Here is a 19,749-nt window from a genome sequence, read left to right as displayed (position 1 = left end):
AGCACATGACAGAAGGAGGCAAAGAAAAAACCGAAGAAGGGTTACCACAAGTCCAGCTGGACGAGGACATTTCTGTCATTTTCTAATTAGGGTTTCCATCTTTTGCCCAAACCCCGCATCTACAAGATTCAATAGGGGAATTTCTAAATTCACACGTGGCCAATACCCACCGAGCGCGACAGACCAATGATAACGCGAGAGTGAAAATAATTTAGAAAAGGAAAATCGAATGGGGGAGCGCCACGTGTGGAGAGTGGCCAATGAGAGAGAGTGAATGAGATCACGGTGTGACCCGCGGGTGAGAGTAGAGAGTGCGAAAAGAGAGCGTGGTGGTGCTATTTGAATCACTGCTTTTGGAGGACCAAAACCCTCTCTCCCCAAAAACCCAAACCCTTGGCGGCTGCGAGACCCGTTGTGTGTTGTGTTGTGTTTAGTTCTCTCTCTTTTCTTCTCTTTCCCTCTCTTCTCTCTCTTTTTCTATATCCTTTTCTCTCTCTGTTTCGCTCTCTTTAGGGTTTTCTCGACTCTTCGATTTTGGGGCTTAAACCCTCGATTTCGATTTCGATTTAGGGCTTCCGATTCGCGCTTCTGTGTCCCAAGGAGTACCAGATCTCGTGATTGATTTGACATGGCTACCGTTGCTAATCCCGCGGATCGTATCCTTTTATTTTTTGTGCAATTTACCTTTCGTGTTTGCTTTCTTGATCTGTTTTGTTGAATCGCTGATTGGATCTGTTACGTTTTCGTTCGTAAACCTAATTTTTGGTCTCTGCTAAGGGTGATCTTTTAGGGTTTGGTGTTCTGCTTGCTGATTTGTGATGGTTGCGTTTTGGGGTTTTTGTGCGGTCGAGTGTTTTAGGTAAAATCTGCTTGAATTTTTTTCGTTGTTGACTTTGTGGTTTAAATTGACTCGTCTGAGTGGCTGGGTATCGGGGGTTTGAGGTCTTTTGAAATCTTGTTGTTTGTGTGATGAGTTTTAGGTTTTATCAATATTGAAAACTTTTATTTCTCGAGAGGTTTTTGGTATTCCTTCACTGATTTGCTACAGAAGCAACTGATTTGCTCCAGAAGCTATCGCTAGAAACTCAGCCTAAGCCCTTGGAGATGCCTGAACCTACCAAGAAGGTAAAACATGTGTTTTTTTAAGTTTGCTATATAAAATTCACGATTTGACTCACTTGTATCAATCTTGTAACTTTTGACGTGTTAAATGAGATGTTTGTTACTGTTTTATGTGTTTTTCTAGTGAATTGTGTTTTATTGAGTTGATTTGTACAATTCTGTAGGCCACTGGGAATCAGTATGGATCGGTTGATTCAGGAAATGCTGCAAATGGCCAGATCCCGTCGTACGATCGGTCTGTGACCCCGGTGCTACAAGATTTTATTGATCCTACCGTGTGTTACCTCCCAAATGGTTATCCGTCTACTGCATATTATTATGGTGGTAAGTTTATGGGTAAATACCGCAAATGAAGATGGATTCCTTGTAACTGAGTTCTGTTAATGCATTGCATAAATCTCGTGCAAGCTAAATTATTTTGTTTCATCGCAGGTTATGATGGAACTGGTAACGAGTGGGATGATTATTCTAGATATGTGAATTCGGAAGGAGTTGAGATGACTTCGGTGAGATATTTTACTTTACCGTTTTCCACATTCTGCAGCCCCTTTGACCCAATTGCTAATGCTATTATCTGCACTACTTTTTGATTGTTGTCAGGGAGTCTATGGGGATAACGGGTCTCTAGTTTATCACCATGGGTATGGATATGCTCCCTATGGCCCCTATTCGCCAGCAGGGTCTCCAGTTCCAACCATGGGTAATGATGGTCAGTTGTACGGGCCTCAACATTATCAGTATCCTCCCTATTTTCAACCGTTAACACCAACAAGTGCGCCATTCACACCTACTCCTGCTGTCCTTCCTCAGGGTGAGGTTTCGACCTCAGTTGCTGCTGATCAAAAGACTCTCCCTGTCGAAGCAGCCAATGGAAATTCTAATGGTGTAGCAAACGGTGGCAATGCTAAAGGTAATAATTCTGTTGCTCCTGTTAAACAGGCCAATCAGAATTCATCTTATAGTTCCAAAGCTTCAAATGAAAGGGTTGCTATGCCAGGTCGTGGTCCAACTTCAGGTTATCAGGATCCAAGATTTGGTTTTGATGGAGTACGATCACCAATCCCATGGCTAGACGCCCCACTATTTTCAGATGGGCAGCCAAGGCCTGTGAGTAGCACAGCTATCACTCCCTCAATATCAGGTGGCAACAACACTGCTTCAAGGAACCAGACTTTTCGTCCTAATTCTCAATTTATGGTATGCACAATAATTTGAAGTTTTTATTAGTTTGTCATATGCGATGGATTGTTGAGCCTAATGACTTTTTTTGTGTAGTCCATTGGTTTAACTTGAATTTATTGTGATGAATTGTTGTCTACCTATACTGCTATTATGGTTATTTATACCCAAGTTGTGTTTTGACAGGGCTTGCACCATCCGAGACCAATGCCTGCCATGGGAGCCACCCATAACTTCATAAATAGGATGTATCCAAACAAGTTGTATGGTCAATACGGGAGCACTGTCAGATCTGGAATGGGTTATGGAACACACGGGTATGATACCCGCACTAATGGAAGGGCTTGGTTAGCTGTTGACAGTAAGTACAAAACCAGGGGAAGAAGTGGTGGTTACTTTGGCTATGGCAATGAGAACGTAGATGGTTTGAATGAACTAAACAGAGGACCTAGGGCTAAAGGTGGTAAGAACCAGAAGGGTTTTGCACCAGCTGTTCTTGCAGTGAAAGGACAGAATTTACCAGCAACTCTAAGTACAGACGAGGAGAAAGACAAGACTAGTACTGTTCCTGACAGAGATCAATACAACAAAGCTGATTTCCCAGAGGAATATGCCGATGCCAAAATTTTTGTCATTAAGTCATACAGCGAGGATGATATTCACAAGAGCATAAAATACAACGTGTGGGCCAGTACACAAAATGGCAATAAGAAGCTTGATGCTGCATACCAGGAGGCACAGCAGAAACCTGGTGGCTGCCCTGTATTCCTATTCTTCTCAGTAAGCATCTCTGCATATGGTGTTGATCTCTTCTATTTTCTTATACGGTAATTTTAATCTAATTTGTTGTGTTTATTATTCAGGTTAATACCAGTGGCCAATTCGTGGGGCTTGCTGAAATGATTGGTCCTGTTGATTTTAACAAGAGTGTTGAGTATTGGCAGCAAGACAAGTGGAATGGTTGTTTTCCTCTGAAGTGGCACATTGTTAAGGATGTACCTAACAATTTGTTGAGGCACATCACGCTGGACAACAACGAGAACAAACCTGTCACAAATAGTCGGGATACCCAAGAGGTAATTAGGTCCTGCTCATTTGTTGGTTTCTTGTAGTAGTGTCTCTTACTTTAATCTGAACCACTATGTTTATGTTGCAGGTAATGTTGGAGCCTGGTCTGAAATTAATCAAAATCTTCAAGGAATATACTAGTAAGACATGCATTCTGGATGATTTTGGGTTTTATGAGGCCCGTCAGAAGACTATTTTGGAGAAGAAAGCAAAGCAACAATACCCAAAGCAGGCAAGTGATATTTCATCTATTATAGTTATGTGAACATTATTAGATTGTGTGCTGATGTTTTAGTTGTGTCTTTTTATGCAGGTGTGGGAAGGGAAACCTACTGATGAGAAGGTTGAGATAAACGGTGAAGCCAATATTCAGAAGTCTGAATCAGAATTGCTGAAGGAGTCTAACCTTACTGAAAAGGATGGCGATGACCCGAAAGTTGCCGAGAATGGATCTGTTTCAAAAACTGGAGATGCCCCAAAGGGTGCTAAACCAGTTATTTCTGAGGGTAAGGTTGTGTTAGGCAGCAATGGGATTGCTAATGGTTGCTGAAGCTCTAGTGTTGAAGGCGGTCCAATGCAAATATTGGTTCTTAGGAACATATGTCTCAGCTACGGGGTTCCGCCTGATCTGTCTTGCCTTCTCTTGCAGTCTGAATATAGTGATTGGTTGCCTAGTGAAGATAAAGATCTGTATATTGAGATTGGCTGGGCGGAGTTAGTTCATAGAATTCTAGCACCAATCCCATCTCATTGGGTTTTGTTTACAGTGGTTAACTCCTAACAGGCTTTACTCCTAGGGTTTTTGGGTTTTTAGGGTTTCTGCTTAAGATGCTTATATCTTTTTTTGGTTTTTGTTCGGGCTTTTTATCCTTCTCTCTGCCTTTTTCTCCTTTCTTTCTTTTACTTGGTTGGTGGTTTCCTGTCTTGTAAATTTAGATCTACTTTGTTGCAGAGCAGCTTTCTTTGTTTCTTTCAACAGGGGTAGAAAGCAAGGTGGGAAATACTGAAATATAGTTGGTTTTTATGCTTTTTTTTTAAGTTTTTCGTCTTAATTTAGTCTGTTTATTTTCTATCCGATGATTGACATGGGCATACTGGAGGAAGAATTATATTTGTGGACAATCTGTTATGTAATAGGGTGTTTTCTGGCTTATGAAGATCACCATATTGTTTAGTTCATTTAGCTTTCCTGTTCTTGTTAGATTTTCATACCCACAATCTTCCTTCCGTAGTTTACTTGAATTAAAACTAATTCTGAAACGTCTTTGCTGGTGAGGAGGTAATTACGTTATTTCACCTAGAATCGAGAAAAGTTGTAGTAGAGCTGACTATTTACAATAAAGTTGTGGTGCTCCTTCTGTGGTTGAAATCGGCTTTAATGAGACAGTTTCCCGTTTGTTAAAATGACGGGGAATTAAGTTTTTCGGCTTGAAAATGTATTTTACTAACGAGCAGATATATTATTACATTAGTTTCCATTCATAGTATTTTTTTAAAAAACAATTGTCCCTATTTACTTTTGATTAATTATTTAAATGTGTGGTTTAAATTTATTAACAGCAAGAAATTAAAGAAAAGATATTCGTCAATTTTTTTTAATAGAACTAAAAGCATATTTAAATAATTGAAATTATAGTGTCCCACAGTTTCATGTATATTGTGCCGATGGCGTTCTGATAACATTAGTTACTTGGGCATGTCAAGGTCTGGTCTCCTATCATCAATCACTTCGCCCATTGAGTCTTGAGGAAATGCATCAGGATACGTTGCCATTATTTTTGATTTCATACTTCTGCGAACCAAACAGGAAAGTAAGTCATAAAAAAGATAAATTGAAGATGTGTGGGTGGTGGTAGCAAAAGCACAAATAGAAGGTTCTTCGTTACATTTTTATACGTTAATCACATCTAATCCGTTTCTTATACTCTTGCCTAACATTATCATCTGTTACGTTTTATTTGTTAATCCTAAAATTCGGAAAGATAAAAATGTAGATACTACCAGTCAAGATTAGGATTACTCAACACAAATCTCGAAATGGTGTATCTAAACACGTTTCATCTCTTCATTTATTAGGAAGCCACCATGAGCTTTCGTTGCCGAAGAATTTACTTGTGCCTTTCTGGCTTTCGTTGTTTAGTTGGTTCTCTTTGACAAGATTTCCTGTCGTTTACCAATGTCATCAACACTAAAGACCTTTTATCTTCAACATTCTCAATCAACGCCCATCCTAGGTATTTTTCTTTCATCATTCAGCACTCGTGTTATTACACAACGAAGAAGGTTGATGATAACCATTATAGGGAGGGAGGGAACACGAAAAAAATACCTAGTCCTTGTGTACATATAATGTCAATAAACACAATAATAGGAATTCAATTATATCGTATGTGTGTTTACATATGCACTGGTCTGCTTTGTCCATGCCTGATATATATAATTGAGTATTCTCTCTCTCTCCCTATATATATGTATACACACACATATCTCGACATGCACAGTTGCAGACACATTTTATATAGTACAGTAGAGTATTTCTCTCTACACCTGAGTAAAGTCTGCCAATTTTGTCTAAAATCGGAACTGTTGACTGGTTTCTGAACCTACTCACCAGCTAGCTAATCATCAAGCCACATCAAGTCCACAAATTGAAAGCCAAAAATACGTTACTGTATGACAAAATAATGAGGAGCCAATAGCAAAGTGGTGTGAAACCTTTAATGTGATCACAACAATTTTATAACAATTCAACTAAATCTATTTATTTGTGATATCATTGAAATTCAAAACACTAGACTTAACGGTGAGACAGAAATAGATGATAAACACGGTTTGCTTGAGACAAAAAGATAAAGGCCTTAGATGGAATATCTGTGTAAAGATTTTGATACAGAGGAAAAGTGTACCACATGCACATATAAAAGAAATTTCCCAAAGGCTTAAGTTGTTTGGTAGAACACAACACACAAAGGACTTCATATCTGACACGCTCCTTCACAATAAATACCTTTTGAACTTGGCATACATGAATCACTAGTTCAAAATATAAAACAAAATCATCCACCTGCCTCTTTCTCCCTCTTCTCAACTATCATCTTCAAATTAGGACATCTTTACATGTAGATAGTCAAAATATTTGGAGAAAAAAAAATTTAAGCTATATTCATACACTAATATGGCAATAAAATCTTCAACAATGGAGAATAACAAGGAAGCCAATATCTTATTCCTAGAAGATAGGGATTATCTAAATCACTAGCTTATTTAAAGATTAGTTCAGCATAAAAATAATTCAAATTTTAACAATTTAATATTCTCCCTCAGACTGAATAGCAATTTATTCAGTTGTCAATTGGGCCAACACATAGTCCTAATGAACCTCAAAGCATTATAAGGAAATTGTTCGTGAACTAACTGACAAACCTTGTTAAAGGGCATCTATGTATGGCCATGAAAAACAGGATTCTTTGAGATCTAAGAATCACTGTCACAGAAAATTGTTGTGCCACACCACCTTGATGCACTTGAATTGACAGGTGCAAGAAACTGCAGCAACAAATTCAACTGCAATGGAATACAGAGTGGCTGACAGCCTCTTTGTACAGAAAAAGTAACAAACGTCTCATACTAGAAAACTGCTCTGAAATTCATCCCCTTGATTCCTTAATAGACATATCACATAATTGAACCTAGGCATCATAGATCTCTATTTTCTCAATGACTACGACATTGTCTGTCTTTGCTTATTGAGTGGCAGCTTGTCAACAATGGCAAGTGCGTGTTAAAATATTATTGACAAACTTCCCTTTCAGCATCTCTAACTCCTCCTTAAGAGTCAGGCATTAGACTTGCTAAATATAGAAGAAAAACCTTGCGGACAACGAAAATTGATGAGAGGATAGGATCATGCAAAAATTTCATTGTTGATAGAAATAGCCAAAGACACGTAATTTATCAAGGTTAGACACTACTTGCTTACATCAACAAAAACATCTCAAAATCTAGGCACCATTTGAAGACTATGACTTTTTTGGACGAACTTGAAAATGTTCTCCCCAAAAAGTTTATTACCCTACAAACTCGAGCCCTCCACTTAAGAGTTAAAAAGGAATTATATCACTCTCACTCAAAAGAGATTTTCTCATATCTCTACTATTTAGGATTTTCTTCCCTTGACATGACCCCCTTCAAGGAGCATTAGATGCTTTTAGATACATCTTTGTTCAAAATGGTCATCTACCAGGAAGAGATAATCTTTTGCCTTCTCAATGGCTTTCTCTTCTGCTTAACTATTTTGCACTCCTTTTCCCTTCATATCTTTGAGTCTTGGAATCACTGGTGGCTCAAATACACTCTTAGTCACCGTATTCTCTCCAAGCGTCCATATAATCAGGTCCGTTTGTTGAGTGGGCTCTGATACTAGTAGCTACCTACTCAAAATAGTAAAAACCTGAACTATACAATAAACTAATATGACCATATATATAGCGCCCTATAATAACAAGAGAGAAGTTGTAGTCTATGTTTCAAATACTAACGTGGAGATTATACATAGCCAGTCTCTGATTCCTGTAAGATAAGGATACCGAAATCACTAACACATTATAAACTAGTATATTGATTGAAAGGGAAGAAAAAGTGAAATTCTACAAGGTTTACTTGAATTCTTAAAAATAAAATAGAATAAATAAAAAACTAGACGAATTGCATTCCATTCCGTGAATCCCATATCTTTATTTTCTTTTCCTCTAATTTGAAGCCTTATGATGAAAATAAGAGAAGAATATTATGCCCAAAGATAACGAGAAGAACAAGCGCAGGATGAGGATTGTCAACATTATTTCCCTGTCATTTCTCCAACCAATACCCCACTATATAAAGCACCCAGAAACCAACATCCAATTCCACTCTTCACTACAGTTCCTAATTAACACCTACTTTCCCAGGTAGCCTAGACACCTGTACAATCACGAAAAATCCTTCAAATAAATCAGCCCAGCAGTGTCTTGTTTGGATTTTTTGTTGGCTTGCTTAATATCCTTGGTATGACCAATGACATTGCTCCTATTAAGTGTCATATTAAACTATAGGAAAGAGAGAAACATTGAGCAAAAACCGTGTGTTTTTGAGAAAACGCAGTTGCTTTATTTATATTGAAAACAAAAGAATCAATACAATAAATAGAGGAGTTTTGACAATTGTTAATAAGAAATACATGATACGAAAATAAAATAAAAATGTTCCTAAACATACGTTTATTATAGATATGCTTGATTATATAAGATCAATTCCCCAGTTCTATAATTATTACCTTCTCCTTCAGCCTAGAGCATGTAAATTGTATGTGTCTAGATTGTGACAAATATAATCGATCTTAGGTTCTTAAAGACTGTAAATATGTCAGCTAATTGTTCACTAGAGTTGACAAATATAGTGGTGATGCCTTCATACTCTATTTTTCCTCTAATTAAATGACAACCCAACTCAATATGTTTGGTTCTATCATGAAAGATAAGATAAGATGCAACGTGTAGTGTTGACTGATTGTCACATCCAAGGTGCATTTAGGATGTTTTATCAAATTTGAGCACTTTAAGTAGTTGTTGTAGTGATATAAGCTGACAAGTGACTAATGTCATTACCGTATAATTTGCTTTTGAACTTGATCTTGCCTACTTTTTTATGATATTAAATCACACCTTCCACAAGAACACAATATCCAACTTCTCATGATCTGGTTGCAACTTTACATACCCAATGACCAAGAACAACGTTGACAGGAAATCTCCTTTTGTTTGTAAGCATTATTCTTCATAATTTCTTGAGCTTTTTGAGTCTGTTTTTGCTAAAGAAAGCCAGGACTTCCTCTCCATAAGACAAGAAGGAATCCACAACTTCAATTGCAAAGTTGACCTATATATAATTCTAGAGGGAAGGAGGAGTTCTTCCGTTACTATAAAGAGAGACATAAATGTAGCAAAATGCATTGAGCATGTTCAGCCAAGGCAAAAACTGACCCTATGAAGAGGGCTTAAGGTGAACCGTGGCCTTTAAATACTATTGCAACATCATTAAAACCTCAGTTCGTCCACCAACTAAGTATGGTAGGCAGAATTCATAAGAAACAGTTCACGCCAGAAATGGCTGATAAAAGCTGGATCAAAGTCGAACACAATACTCTTAAGCTCAGTCACTTGTGAGGCAGTGAAATTTGACAACATATTCAAATGAGCAACAAGTGATCCACCTTGGGATGACTATTTGTCCTTGGAAGCGGGATAAGCCAGTCCTAAAACCCATCGACAAATCCTGTCAGGGATTGGTAGTGGCTGTAAAAGGCGTCCACGTTTCTAGTATAAGAGGGCGTTTCATGGATAGAGCCGCCCTCATATTTGGCACTCATGCGCTTAACATCCTAACAATTGATACTTTCATGAGAGCTGGCTTCTGAAAGAAGGCCTCGCATTTGGAGTCTGTTAGGACATGTGCACAAGAGGAGATTCCAACCCAAAAAATTAGTCATTAAGTAGAAGAATCTCACAACCAACACTAAGTATTTAATTCTACTTAACGTGGTACAAAACCACTGCGTTCTGCTGGCCCTCGAATATCCAAACAACAAGTAGGAGATGCGAAAACAGTGGATGAATGATGAAGCAGTAAATACCAAACAATTTTGAAAGGCGAGGCAGTAATAGCAACAGAAAAAAAAACAAAAAAAAAAAACACAACGACGAACAAAATAAAAAGAATACCTGAGTTTCTGAAAGATATAATCAAGATCAGACTTGACAGACTTCAATATGCGCGTGTTTCTAGCAATGTCACCGGAAATCTCAGCAAAGCAGTGTTGAGAGAAGTCGTTGAAATGCGACAACACCGCATTGCTGTCCTGCAACCTTCCCAATCTGAAACACACTTCAATCAATCAATCAATCAATCAAATTAACGAACACACGCACACCAACTCAATTATTGCATAACAGCGAAACTGGATTTCTATACGCACATGGTGTGTTGCATGTGGTTAAGGGAGTGAAGATCACCGGAATTAACTAGGGTTTTGAATTCGCGCGAAATCTCTTCCGAACTCGATTTCCGAGACTCCGATTCCTTCTCTGACGACATTTTCTACTAACAGAACTGCATTTGCTCTCTAACTTCTTTCATTTCTTTCTTATCAATGCAAAAACCGCATCGTTTTGACTAGCCCAATTAGTATATCACCAAACTGGGCCCACAGGTCCAATATCTTAAGCTTCTGGATCTGGATCAGTCTTCCAAACCCAATCACTTCTGATTTTTATTTCCTACACCCCATGATTTCTTATTAAATCTTCAAAATGATTTTTTTATTTTATTTGTAAAAGTGACTTTCGAATTATATGTTTAAGAAAAATTCTGGAACAGTTTTTTGAATAAAACGTTTCAGAACAGATAACGGGTAGTTGGTGTTTGTTTAATGCCTGTTTGAATTGGACAAAATTTTAAGCTGACCATGATTCTTCCCAATTTAATAATTATTATGAAACAGGACCTGTTTTTCTAAAAACGTCACAATCAGAAACAGCAACTATGTGGCATAATTGGTGAGTTCAGAGATTCTCAAAACTTATAATTGCTTATTCCCTCTCATTTATTGCCTTTGACCCTTTTTCTTATTCTTATAAATATTTTTATGACCATATAATTTTAATTTTCTTTTTTTTCTTCAAGTAATTACAAAAATTCTTAAATGAATCTAACGAAATATTATTTCTTTAAATGAACATGTTCATTGTGTAGTTCATAATTCGGTTATTAGAGTCAAATTCTCATTATACTTTTATTCAATCCCTATTTAAAAGAGAAGTGATGAAATTTTATGCAAGAATTTAAACATATTGTGTCATTAAGAGAAACAAACAATAGTTTTATATTAGGATTGACATAAAGAATGTTTAAGGTAATTGCATTGTGATGAAGTGGAAAACCTTGATTAAGCTATGTACAAAAGCCCTGTGTTGTTCTAATTGAAGAGAAAGTCGACAGACTGATTACAATAAAAACTACCAGTTCCTTTGTTAGGTAGCTACTTCCCTTTCTTAGCTTCCTATTCACAGATGTAAAGGGTGGCTACAAACACTAATAACCATTGCTCTAATACTTACAACTTGACAAAAAGGGAAAAGAACCGTGACCAGAAGAAGAAGCTAGGGTCATGTCTGCAAAACAATCTCAGAGGATGTTGAGAATCTCTTAGGACAGTAAAAGGTTGATACTTGGAGAAACAGGACTTATGGGAGACAGAAGTGGTCTCTTTACAAATGGATGGTCTAATAGCCCAGCAGCAGTTGGCCGTTTGTTTGGGTTAACTTGTAAGCATTTAAGAATAAAATCTCGTGCATCTGTTGACAAAGATGTCGGAACAGGTGGGGGTTGACCACTGCCAATTCGAAATATCGCTTGCATCTGTCGTAACAAATGGAAACAAAAAGGTATTTAGCATCATTTAAGGAAGTGGACAAGAAATGGTTACATGGAAAATTCAGTCTCAGTAATAAATGAATCTAGGAAAATATAGAAACGAGGGTAAAGAAAACTGTAAAATGTTAGACATACTCCTTCCAAATGAGAATAAGGAGGTTGGCGTGTCAACATCTCTAATACTGTACATCCTAAGCTCCATATATCAGCTGCTAACCCATATCCACGGTTCCTCAAGTTAACAACCTATGATCCAACAATTCAAACTCATTCTAAGCACATCATGAAAATACAAATACTGAAAATGGTGATTCTGCAGTCCGATATAGAAAAATTCAGTGGAAGCAAGAGAAATTGTGATGAATTCTCACTACATGGAGAGAGACAAACCTCAGGGGCCATCCAGTACGGAGAGCCTTTACTTGATTTAACATCATTCAGCTTGGTTGCCTGCAAAGGAACAAAAAGAACAATATAATTGCAAGTGGTTGGCATTGGAATTTGCAGTGATAAGTGCTGACTCAAGAAAGTTTATTTTGTGGAAGAAATGTACCTTCGCCAATCCAAAATCTGCAAGCTTGACGGACCCATTTGCATCAACCAATATATTGGCACACTTGATGTCCCTTAAAATTTAAAATTTTGGATGAAGTAAAGTTAGAATGTAGAAGTCCATGTAAATTTGAGATACTTCGGTCATCAATTTCCAACCACTGCACCCAACTTTGACCACTCAGTGATTTCAATAGTCATATAAAGTGGAAATCGGCTCAAAATAGATTCTTCAGGATACCAAAGAAGAAATGAAAATCCAAAATGCCTAAGAAAGATTGTCATTATTATGGTTACAATCATTGTATTGCATCAAGATAGAAATTTCACTCGTGTTACCTGTGAACCACATTGCGATCATGAAGATACTTCAAGCCACTCAAAATCTGTCTTGTGTATGCAGAAACTTGAGAGTCCCCTAATCGATACTTTTGATAGAGACTTGCCAACGATCCTTTTGTTACAAGTTCGAGGAAGATATACAGCTTGTCATTGTCCTGAGAAACAGTAAGACGTAAATACAGATAGCGAAAATAATTCAAGGAGTATCACCAAAACTGGGATACACGGCTAATTATAGAAACTGGATCAGAAAACATAAGGAAGATGAAATTTTCAGAGATAAGAGAGACAGATAAAGTATATTTGTTTCAATATATGGTCTTACAGAAACTTTAAATGTGGTTCCTTGTCAGTGCCAACAATTACAGAAACAAGCCAGACCACACACAAATTCTAATAAAATTACCAACAAGAAAGCAGCATACCTTGTCAGTGCCAATATATCGAACTATGTTGTCGTGTCGGAACTGACTCAAAAGAGATATTTCCTGGAAGACCAAACATACTTATATTATCAAACGCTTATGTATAAGATGGAACAAACAAACGAAGAATGTGTGCATGGTTTGACAGAAAACTAGACTATGCCGTGATGTTTGTTTGATGAGAAGGGAAGCCCAACTCTCTCACCTGCTGAAGCTGGAAAATGCTCTGTTTGCCCTGGCTGTCGTTATCCAATAAAGACACCTCCTTTACGGCAAAAAAGTTCCCATCGCTGCAAGTAAAAGAAGATGTATGTGTTACATCCGCGACAAGCACAGTATAAAAATTGTGAAATTTTACATTAACAAGATAAGCACCAATATCAGAATATTTAGGGAATTATTTACATATTGACTTTATAAAGTTGAATTACATCAGATTACTGCATTTATGATAGAATAAAAAACTTATCCTAAATAAGTTGTTGCGCCACTCATACTAGTATGGAGATTAGTATTATCAAACAACTAGTTATAATTGGTTAATGTTCTCTTTTTTTCAAAACAAGTGTCTGACCCTGAAAACATGTTAAATAGTTGGTGTACGAATTTGCAAACCTTATTTTGATAGCATTTGTAAGAAAAACTTCTGAACCAAATAATCTTAGACAAGATAACTGCATTCATTTCTCACTTGGTTTTTTCCTTCCAGATGAAAAAATTGGTGTAAATTTCAATAAAGCCACCCAGACGGTCTTTCTAATTGTAGATAAAATGGGAACAACTAAGATATAGCAATAAAATCAAGTAAGTAATCTCTATGCATGGGAAGCTCAAGAAAGGAAGAAGAAAGAGAATGAAGAACAGTGTAGTGTAGAGTACTGACTCCGTGAAGCCTTCATATACAGTTCCAAAAGAGCCCTTTCCCAAGATCTCGCCTTTTTGCCACGACCCGAAATATCCGGTTGCATTCGGCGACAGGTTTTGAATATCAAAGGTCTCATTCCCGACCAAAGCAGAAACCTTTTCAATTTCAGCTTTAACACCAACATCACTGTCTTCATCACGTGACACGGAATCAGAAACCGTTGGTTGTTGGGAGGTCCAAGTGGAGGTAACCTGCGTCGGTTCCAAAATGGGAGGCCTAACGCCCTTTATTCCCCCCTCTCTCTGCTTTTTATTTTGTGGCGGTTCGTGTTGAAGGTTCACTGTGCTGCGGGCCTTCTGGGCCTGGGCTTCTTTCCAAGCCGCCGCCGGGATGGCAAAGTCCTCGGGCCCGGACAGGCCCAAGCTCCGAAATATACGGTCGAATTCGCCGTCAATTCCTTCCACTCGGAAACTCCTTTCATCCAAACTACCTATGTCTATGTCCGTTTCGGTGTCTGTGTCTTCATCCTCCTTTAACCGGTAATCGATGTTCTTCATGGCGTTCCGGCGCTCAAGGCGCGGCTTCAACGGCTTCCGGCCACCTTCCATAATGTTCTGAAGCACACGCGCACAACGCACTGACTCTTTCTCTCCGATCCAAAACATATTAGCCTGAGACGGCACTGCACACAACGCAATACAACACATTTATATTCTTTATTCCTTATTTTAATACTGTTTGCCCAATCATTGTACTTTTGTAACATAAGGAAAACCTCTTATGCCACGTGGCAGTTGGTGGAATGTCTTTGTTTTTTCTAACCTCCAAATGCATAAAACATGTTTATGTTTATTATCTAAAATTTAAATCAAAATTATTAAGTTAAATTAGTGTCGAGTTAATTAAGTAAAAATGTATTTAAACCCATTCAAATTAAGCAACATAACTTTAGATTTAGTTTGAATCCAATTATTTAAATATAAATTGAATTTAAATTAGATTTCTAAAAATTTAATATGTATTAACCTCTATTTATATAACATATGATTATTTACTTAACGAGGTAAGAGGTAATAAATGAGTTAATAGGATAAACCAACCTGATTAAAAGAGAAAGCAAAGAGGAAATTGGATTTATTATGGTTATAGATAAAGTAAAAATGTTAGAAATTGAAACTAATGTATTTGATGATAAATTTCAATAAAAATAATTTTTGGAAATTATCTTTCTCTTTTTCTCATAACAAGTTCATGTAAATAATTATTTTATTGTTCTTGCAATACTTTTGTAAAAACAAGTTTATGGAAAGTGAACAGTGGAAGATCTTAATAGGTGCGGATAAAGTTCCTAATCTTATTGTTGGATTTATTACTTTTAATGTGTTTTATTAGTGTTATTAATGATTAAGAAAAAAATAAAGTTCTTTTGTATCCTTGATTTATGTTCAAAATAAAGGTGATGCAATACATTTATGAGAATAATAAAGTGCGTCTATACTATATGATATACATATGAATTTGATTCTAATGACTTTGGATAAAGATTAAATTTAATTATATTATTTTCATCATTACGTTTATAGTAAACAATTTTAAATGTATAAAAATTAGATTCTAATAAATACATATGTTTGCGTATATAGATTTCAAGTATAAATAATAACTAGTCCATGGTACACATTAAAAAAATTAGGGGTGATTTAGTCGTAACCGTCGGAAATTTTTTTGGATTTTCCTAACCGCCAGAAAAATAATCTTTCTTAAAATATATTATTTTTGTAGTGACAGTATTTTTTAAATTATATTTAATGTTTAATAATAAAAGTAAATAGTTTTTTAACCTTTTTTATTGCATAAAATTTCCAGATCATATTTTTTACTCAAGTAATTTAATTATTAGGACAAACTTGAGATAAGATGCAAAACTAAATATATTTTGAGGAACTTTTCAAAAAGAAATACTTAACTTCGTAAGTTTTGAAAATGGGAAATTATGTTTTTCAGGAAAAGTATAATGTTTTTAATCAGAAAGCTTAATGTCAAATATGATCTCAAATAGTTCAATAAATATAACTCGTAAAAATATATGTACCAAACGAAATACTAAAAAAACGAGGAAGAAAACTGAGAAATTGAAAACTTTAGATACGAGGAAAATTAGTAAAAAATTAATTGCTTTTAACATTTTGGGAATAAATTTAAGTGTATACATGGATATATATATATATATATATATATATATATATATATATATATATATATATATATATATATATATATATATATATATATATATATATATATATATATATATATATATATATATATATATAAAGATTAAAATCACAACGAATATTGTAAAATAATAAATAACGTTGTTAACTCTTCTTTTAATTTACACTTAAATATGGAAATGCATAAATTGTAAACTAAAATGGGAAATTTATTTTTAAGTAGTTGAATTACAATATATAATAATTTAAATTGTTTGAAGTGAAATATTATACTATAACTTAAGTAAAGTAAATTAAATTTTAAACTATTTAAACTATAATTAAAAGATATTTTATTTTAAAATTAGTTTTAAATCTCACCAGTTAAACCAATATATTCATTAGATTATTTAAAAAAAAACTAGTTTAGTATAATAATTTGTTATAGTTTTTATTTAAAAGTCAACCTGTAAATTTGATTGTATATAATTTAAGTAAAGATTAGTGATGATGTGAAGTCCTTTTACTTTTATATGATATAATAAATGACTCGTGATGTGAACTCCTTTTACTTAAATGACAAAATAAAAATATTACACAGACACCCACCTAATAATATCTTCTAAAACCAAAATTATTTGACCATTGTTTTCGTGGCGGCCAACATAAAATCTAAACAATAGTTTCAATGTTATCAATTTCATCACCAACTTCTCTAATGTCAACTTTTATTTCTCGTACCCAATGTCAAAATGTTATTTAAATAAATAGTATTCACTACTTTTCCACGTCCTATTATTTCATATTTTCAACCCCAATTAAAAAAAATGAGATACAGCTAAATGGTAATAATAATAATAAGGCCTGGTGATCATGAAAACGTAGGTTGAATTGAATGGTTCTTATGCATCATAACACACCCAAATTTTGAATGTTATACCACTTATTATTTTAAACACCAAGAGTTTTGCAACATTACAAGTTAAAAAATATGTGTTGTATTCAAAATCAAATTTTCTCACCCTCATTCCAAGAAGGATCAGAATACAAAATAGAGTTTATAACATTCAATAAAAGGTTATTATATGTTTCCGTAGTCAAATGTTCCTCTAGGGTTTAGCAAAAGTTTAGCCATAGCAGTGTTTATTTGAAGTACGAGAATGTTCATTTTGCAAATGAAATATGTTTGATGAAACTTCCAGAAATTGTTATTCTATCAAAGCACTCTTTTGGCTATCATGTTGAAGGATTAGTATGTTGTAAGATGGAGAAAGTTAGAGAATAAATGTGGCCTAACTTAGACTATAGAGGTAAAGTGAAGTAAAAGAGTAAGAAGTTTTGTGTATAAGATATGAAACCATATATAATTAGGAGAAGTAATGGTACATTCTAAATCATTTTTAGAGTAGTGTTAAATTGAGACATATTTTTATATTTATTTAATACATGTTATAAGAGTAAAATAATTATAAAAAAATTAGATTTTTATATCATTTTAACAAAATAAAATAAAAAATAAGAAAAAAAATCAAATAAATATAAAAAAATTGTGTGAATCAAAATACCAGAGTGTTCAATTAAGTTGTTTATTACGGTGGGATTTTGGTGTCAAACAAAGGTTATGTTTATCCAAACTTTTTTCTCTAACTTAAACTGGTTCAAAGTACAAGTTCAAAACAATTAAAAAGTATATTAGAAATTTGTTTGATATTGCTTTATTTTAAAAGTAACTTTAAACTAAATTTTGTTATTTTTTTCAGACTGTCTAAAACTAATTATTTATGAAATATTTAGTGAACATAAATTACTCTTTTTGGAAGAAGGACGTTTTAAAAAAAAGATTTATTAATAATAAACAAGGGTCATAAACAGTAATGATATTGAAAAAAGAGAGAGAATTTAAGCTCACTCAACTCATTTATTTTAAATTAAATTATATCATTCATTTTCGTTTCTTTAAGAAGATATTAAGTCAGTTTCACTTTTTTTTTATGCATGTCAATTTTAAAATATTTGATGCAATCAGATGCTTTCTTTTAATAATAATATTGTACTAAGTTAAAGAGGTATTATATATTATTTTTGTGTTTTTTAATATTATTTAAATATAAATTGTCACGTATTAAATTGATAATGTTAGGTGAAAATAACAGTACCATAATGTTATGTATAATGTTATTTATAATGTTATTGTGTTAGTCTCAAATTTAATCTTTTTATTTTCTTACTTTTTTCTCAATTTAATCATAACTTTTTTTAAAAGTAAACAATTTTATCTTTTTTCAGAGTAAAATAAAATTTAATTTTTATATAAATATTATACAAATATTTTTATTAAAATTAATATTTTTATTATATATTTTTAACAAAATTAAATTTATTTATATTTATATTTATATTTTACATTAAATTTTATTTAAAATTGTTTTAAACATGTTAATAGAAAGTAATGATAATTGAAAAAATATAAAATTAATTTCAAGTAATATGCTAAACTTATTTATTAACTCCATTTCATAAAACAAAATAAATTTATCAACCTTTTCAATTATTTTAAATAATTATATATTTGAAAATGCATAAAATTTAATAATTTCTATACATGGTTTAAAAATATTTTTTTAAAATAATTTTATAACTATTAAAATAAATAATTTTTAAATTTTAAAACAATTTTAAATAAAGTTGAATGTAAAATATAAATATAAATAAACTTAATACTGTTAAAAATATTTAATAAAAATATCATTTCCAATAAAAATATTTGTATAATATTTATAAAAAATAAATTTTGTTTTAATTTGGAAAAAGTAAAATTATTTAATTTAAAAAAAAATAATATTGAATTAAGATAAAATAAAATTTTTGAAATTAAAATAACATCTGATTACAATAACATCTACTGTCACGGTTATGATGTAAACTTGATCGTTCGTGACAAATTATTATTATTTTTTAAATTAAAAAGTATTTAAAAAAAATAACAACCTACATGACATTTTTTAAGCGTATTAATACAATATTAGAAAAAAAAGACATAATTGGATTAAAATTTTTAATATAAAAATCAAATTAAGACATAAAAAAAAACGATTCAAATTTTTCTTAAAAAATAGAGACGATATTATTTGACCTTTATTTTATTTGAATATTTCAATACCTCAAATTTAATCCAGAACGATATCCGTACATGCTTAATAGGGTATTTAATTTTCGTCCAAACATTCAATATTAAATATCTAAACCTTTGACAGAATATCCATTTCTACATTATAGATTAATCTGTTTTTCTTATATTGGGTGAGAAATACAAGTAAATTCAGTGAAAACCATAGCGAATAAAATAGAGAGTGAGATTTTATTTCATTATTATTACGTGGATCATTATTATTTTGTGGATCATTATTATTATTCTCTTATAATAGACAGTGAGATTTTATTTCATTTTCCTTTTTTTTAATAGATGAAACATAATTTATTGTTTATTTTAGGTGTTTGATGAATCATCACCAATATC

At 33.5% G+C, this 19,749-nt stretch overlaps 3 protein-coding genes across 7 annotated transcripts; 1 reads left to right on the top strand and 2 right to left on the bottom strand.

Annotated features, from left to right (window-relative positions):
* Positions 1-356: 356 nt before the first annotated feature.
* LOC108343326 (YTH domain-containing protein ECT4) lies at positions 357-4,548 on the top strand. Of its 2 annotated transcripts, XM_017581546.2 has the most exons (10): positions 357-656; positions 1,049-1,125; positions 1,287-1,446; positions 1,555-1,628; positions 1,723-2,032; positions 2,120-2,319; positions 2,488-3,081; positions 3,165-3,377; positions 3,458-3,601; positions 3,683-4,548. In XM_017581546.2, exons 1-10 carry the CDS (start codon positions 629-631, stop codon positions 3,917-3,919), a joined length of 2,037 nt encoding a protein of 678 aa, XP_017437035.1. In that variant the 5' UTR covers positions 357-628; the 3' UTR covers positions 3,920-4,548. The 2 variants fall into 2 exon arrangements, with proteins under 2 accessions (XP_017437035.1, XP_017437026.1); XM_017581537.2 differs by having other exon boundaries at positions 1,723-2,319.
* Positions 3,679-10,633, bottom strand: LOC108343337 (uncharacterized). Of its 4 annotated transcripts, none has more exons than XM_017581558.2 (3): positions 10,379-10,605; positions 10,125-10,277; positions 3,679-5,161 (listed from the first exon to the last, which is right to left on the bottom strand). In XM_017581558.2, the coding sequence occupies exons 1-3, from the start codon at positions 10,495-10,497 to the stop codon at positions 5,056-5,058; spliced, it is 378 nt and encodes a 125-aa protein (XP_017437047.1). In that variant the 5' UTR covers positions 10,498-10,605; the 3' UTR covers positions 3,679-5,055. The 4 variants fall into 4 exon arrangements, with proteins under 4 accessions (XP_017437047.1, XP_017437065.1, XP_017437056.1 ...); XM_017581576.2 differs by lacking the exon at positions 3,679-5,161 and adding an exon at positions 5,168-6,038 and having other exon boundaries at positions 10,379-10,628; XM_017581567.2 differs by lacking the exon at positions 3,679-5,161 and adding an exon at positions 6,045-7,938 and having other exon boundaries at positions 10,379-10,630.
* Positions 10,634-11,293: 660 nt separating this feature from the next.
* Positions 11,294-14,784, bottom strand: LOC108347588 (mitogen-activated protein kinase kinase kinase 1). Its single transcript, XM_017586977.2, has 8 exons — positions 14,038-14,784; positions 13,360-13,444; positions 13,155-13,217; positions 12,727-12,884; positions 12,389-12,461; positions 12,226-12,285; positions 11,971-12,081; positions 11,294-11,820 (listed from the first exon to the last, which is right to left on the bottom strand). Exons 1-8 carry the CDS (start codon positions 14,724-14,726, stop codon positions 11,608-11,610), a joined length of 1,452 nt encoding a protein of 483 aa, XP_017442466.1. The 5' UTR covers positions 14,727-14,784; the 3' UTR covers positions 11,294-11,607.
* Between the last annotated feature and the right edge of the window lie 4,965 nt (positions 14,785-19,749).

This window comes from Vigna angularis, chromosome 1, assembly GCF_016808095.1.
Source record: "Vigna angularis cultivar LongXiaoDou No.4 chromosome 1, ASM1680809v1, whole genome shotgun sequence".
In the NCBI taxonomy this organism is placed as follows: domain Eukaryota; kingdom Viridiplantae; phylum Streptophyta; class Magnoliopsida; order Fabales; family Fabaceae; genus Vigna; species Vigna angularis.
The sequence above is the reverse complement of the archived record's forward strand: the minus strand, read 5'-3'. Positions and strand labels throughout refer to the sequence as shown.

Excerpts from the sequence above, each read along its gene's own strand:
- LOC108343326 (XM_017581537.2), top strand. The coding sequence starts at position 629 with ATGGCTACCGTTGCTAATCCCGCGGATC. Across the intron at positions 657-1,048 it reads CGTTGCTAATCCCGCGGATC|AAGCAACTGATTTGCTCCAG; the intron begins GTATCCTTTTAT and ends GATTTGCTACAG. Across the intron at positions 2,320-2,487 it reads GTCCTAATTCTCAATTTATG|GGCTTGCACCATCCGAGACC; the intron begins GTATGCACAATA and ends GTGTTTTGACAG.
- LOC108343337 (XM_017581558.2), bottom strand. The coding sequence starts at position 10,497 with ATGTCGTCAGAGAAGGAATCGGAGTCTCGGAAATCGAGTTCGGAAGAG. Across the intron at positions 10,278-10,378 it reads AACCACATGCAACACACCAT|ATTGGGAAGGTTGCAGGACA; the intron begins GTGCGTATAGAA and ends AGTGTGTTTCAG. Across the intron at positions 5,162-10,124 it reads TATATCTTTCAGAAACTCAG|AAGTATGAAATCAAAAATAA; the intron begins GTATTCTTTTTA and ends TTTGGTTCGCAG.
- LOC108347588 (XM_017586977.2), bottom strand. The coding sequence starts at position 14,726 with ATGTGTTGTATTGCGTTGTGTGCAGTGCCGTCTCAGGCTAATATGTTT. Across the intron at positions 13,445-14,037 it reads GTATATGAAGGCTTCACGGA|CGATGGGAACTTTTTTGCCG; the intron begins GTCAGTACTCTA and ends TTTTACTTGCAG. Across the intron at positions 12,885-13,154 it reads GATATATTGGCACTGACAAG|GACAATGACAAGCTGTATAT; the intron begins GTATGCTGCTTT and ends ACTGTTTCTCAG.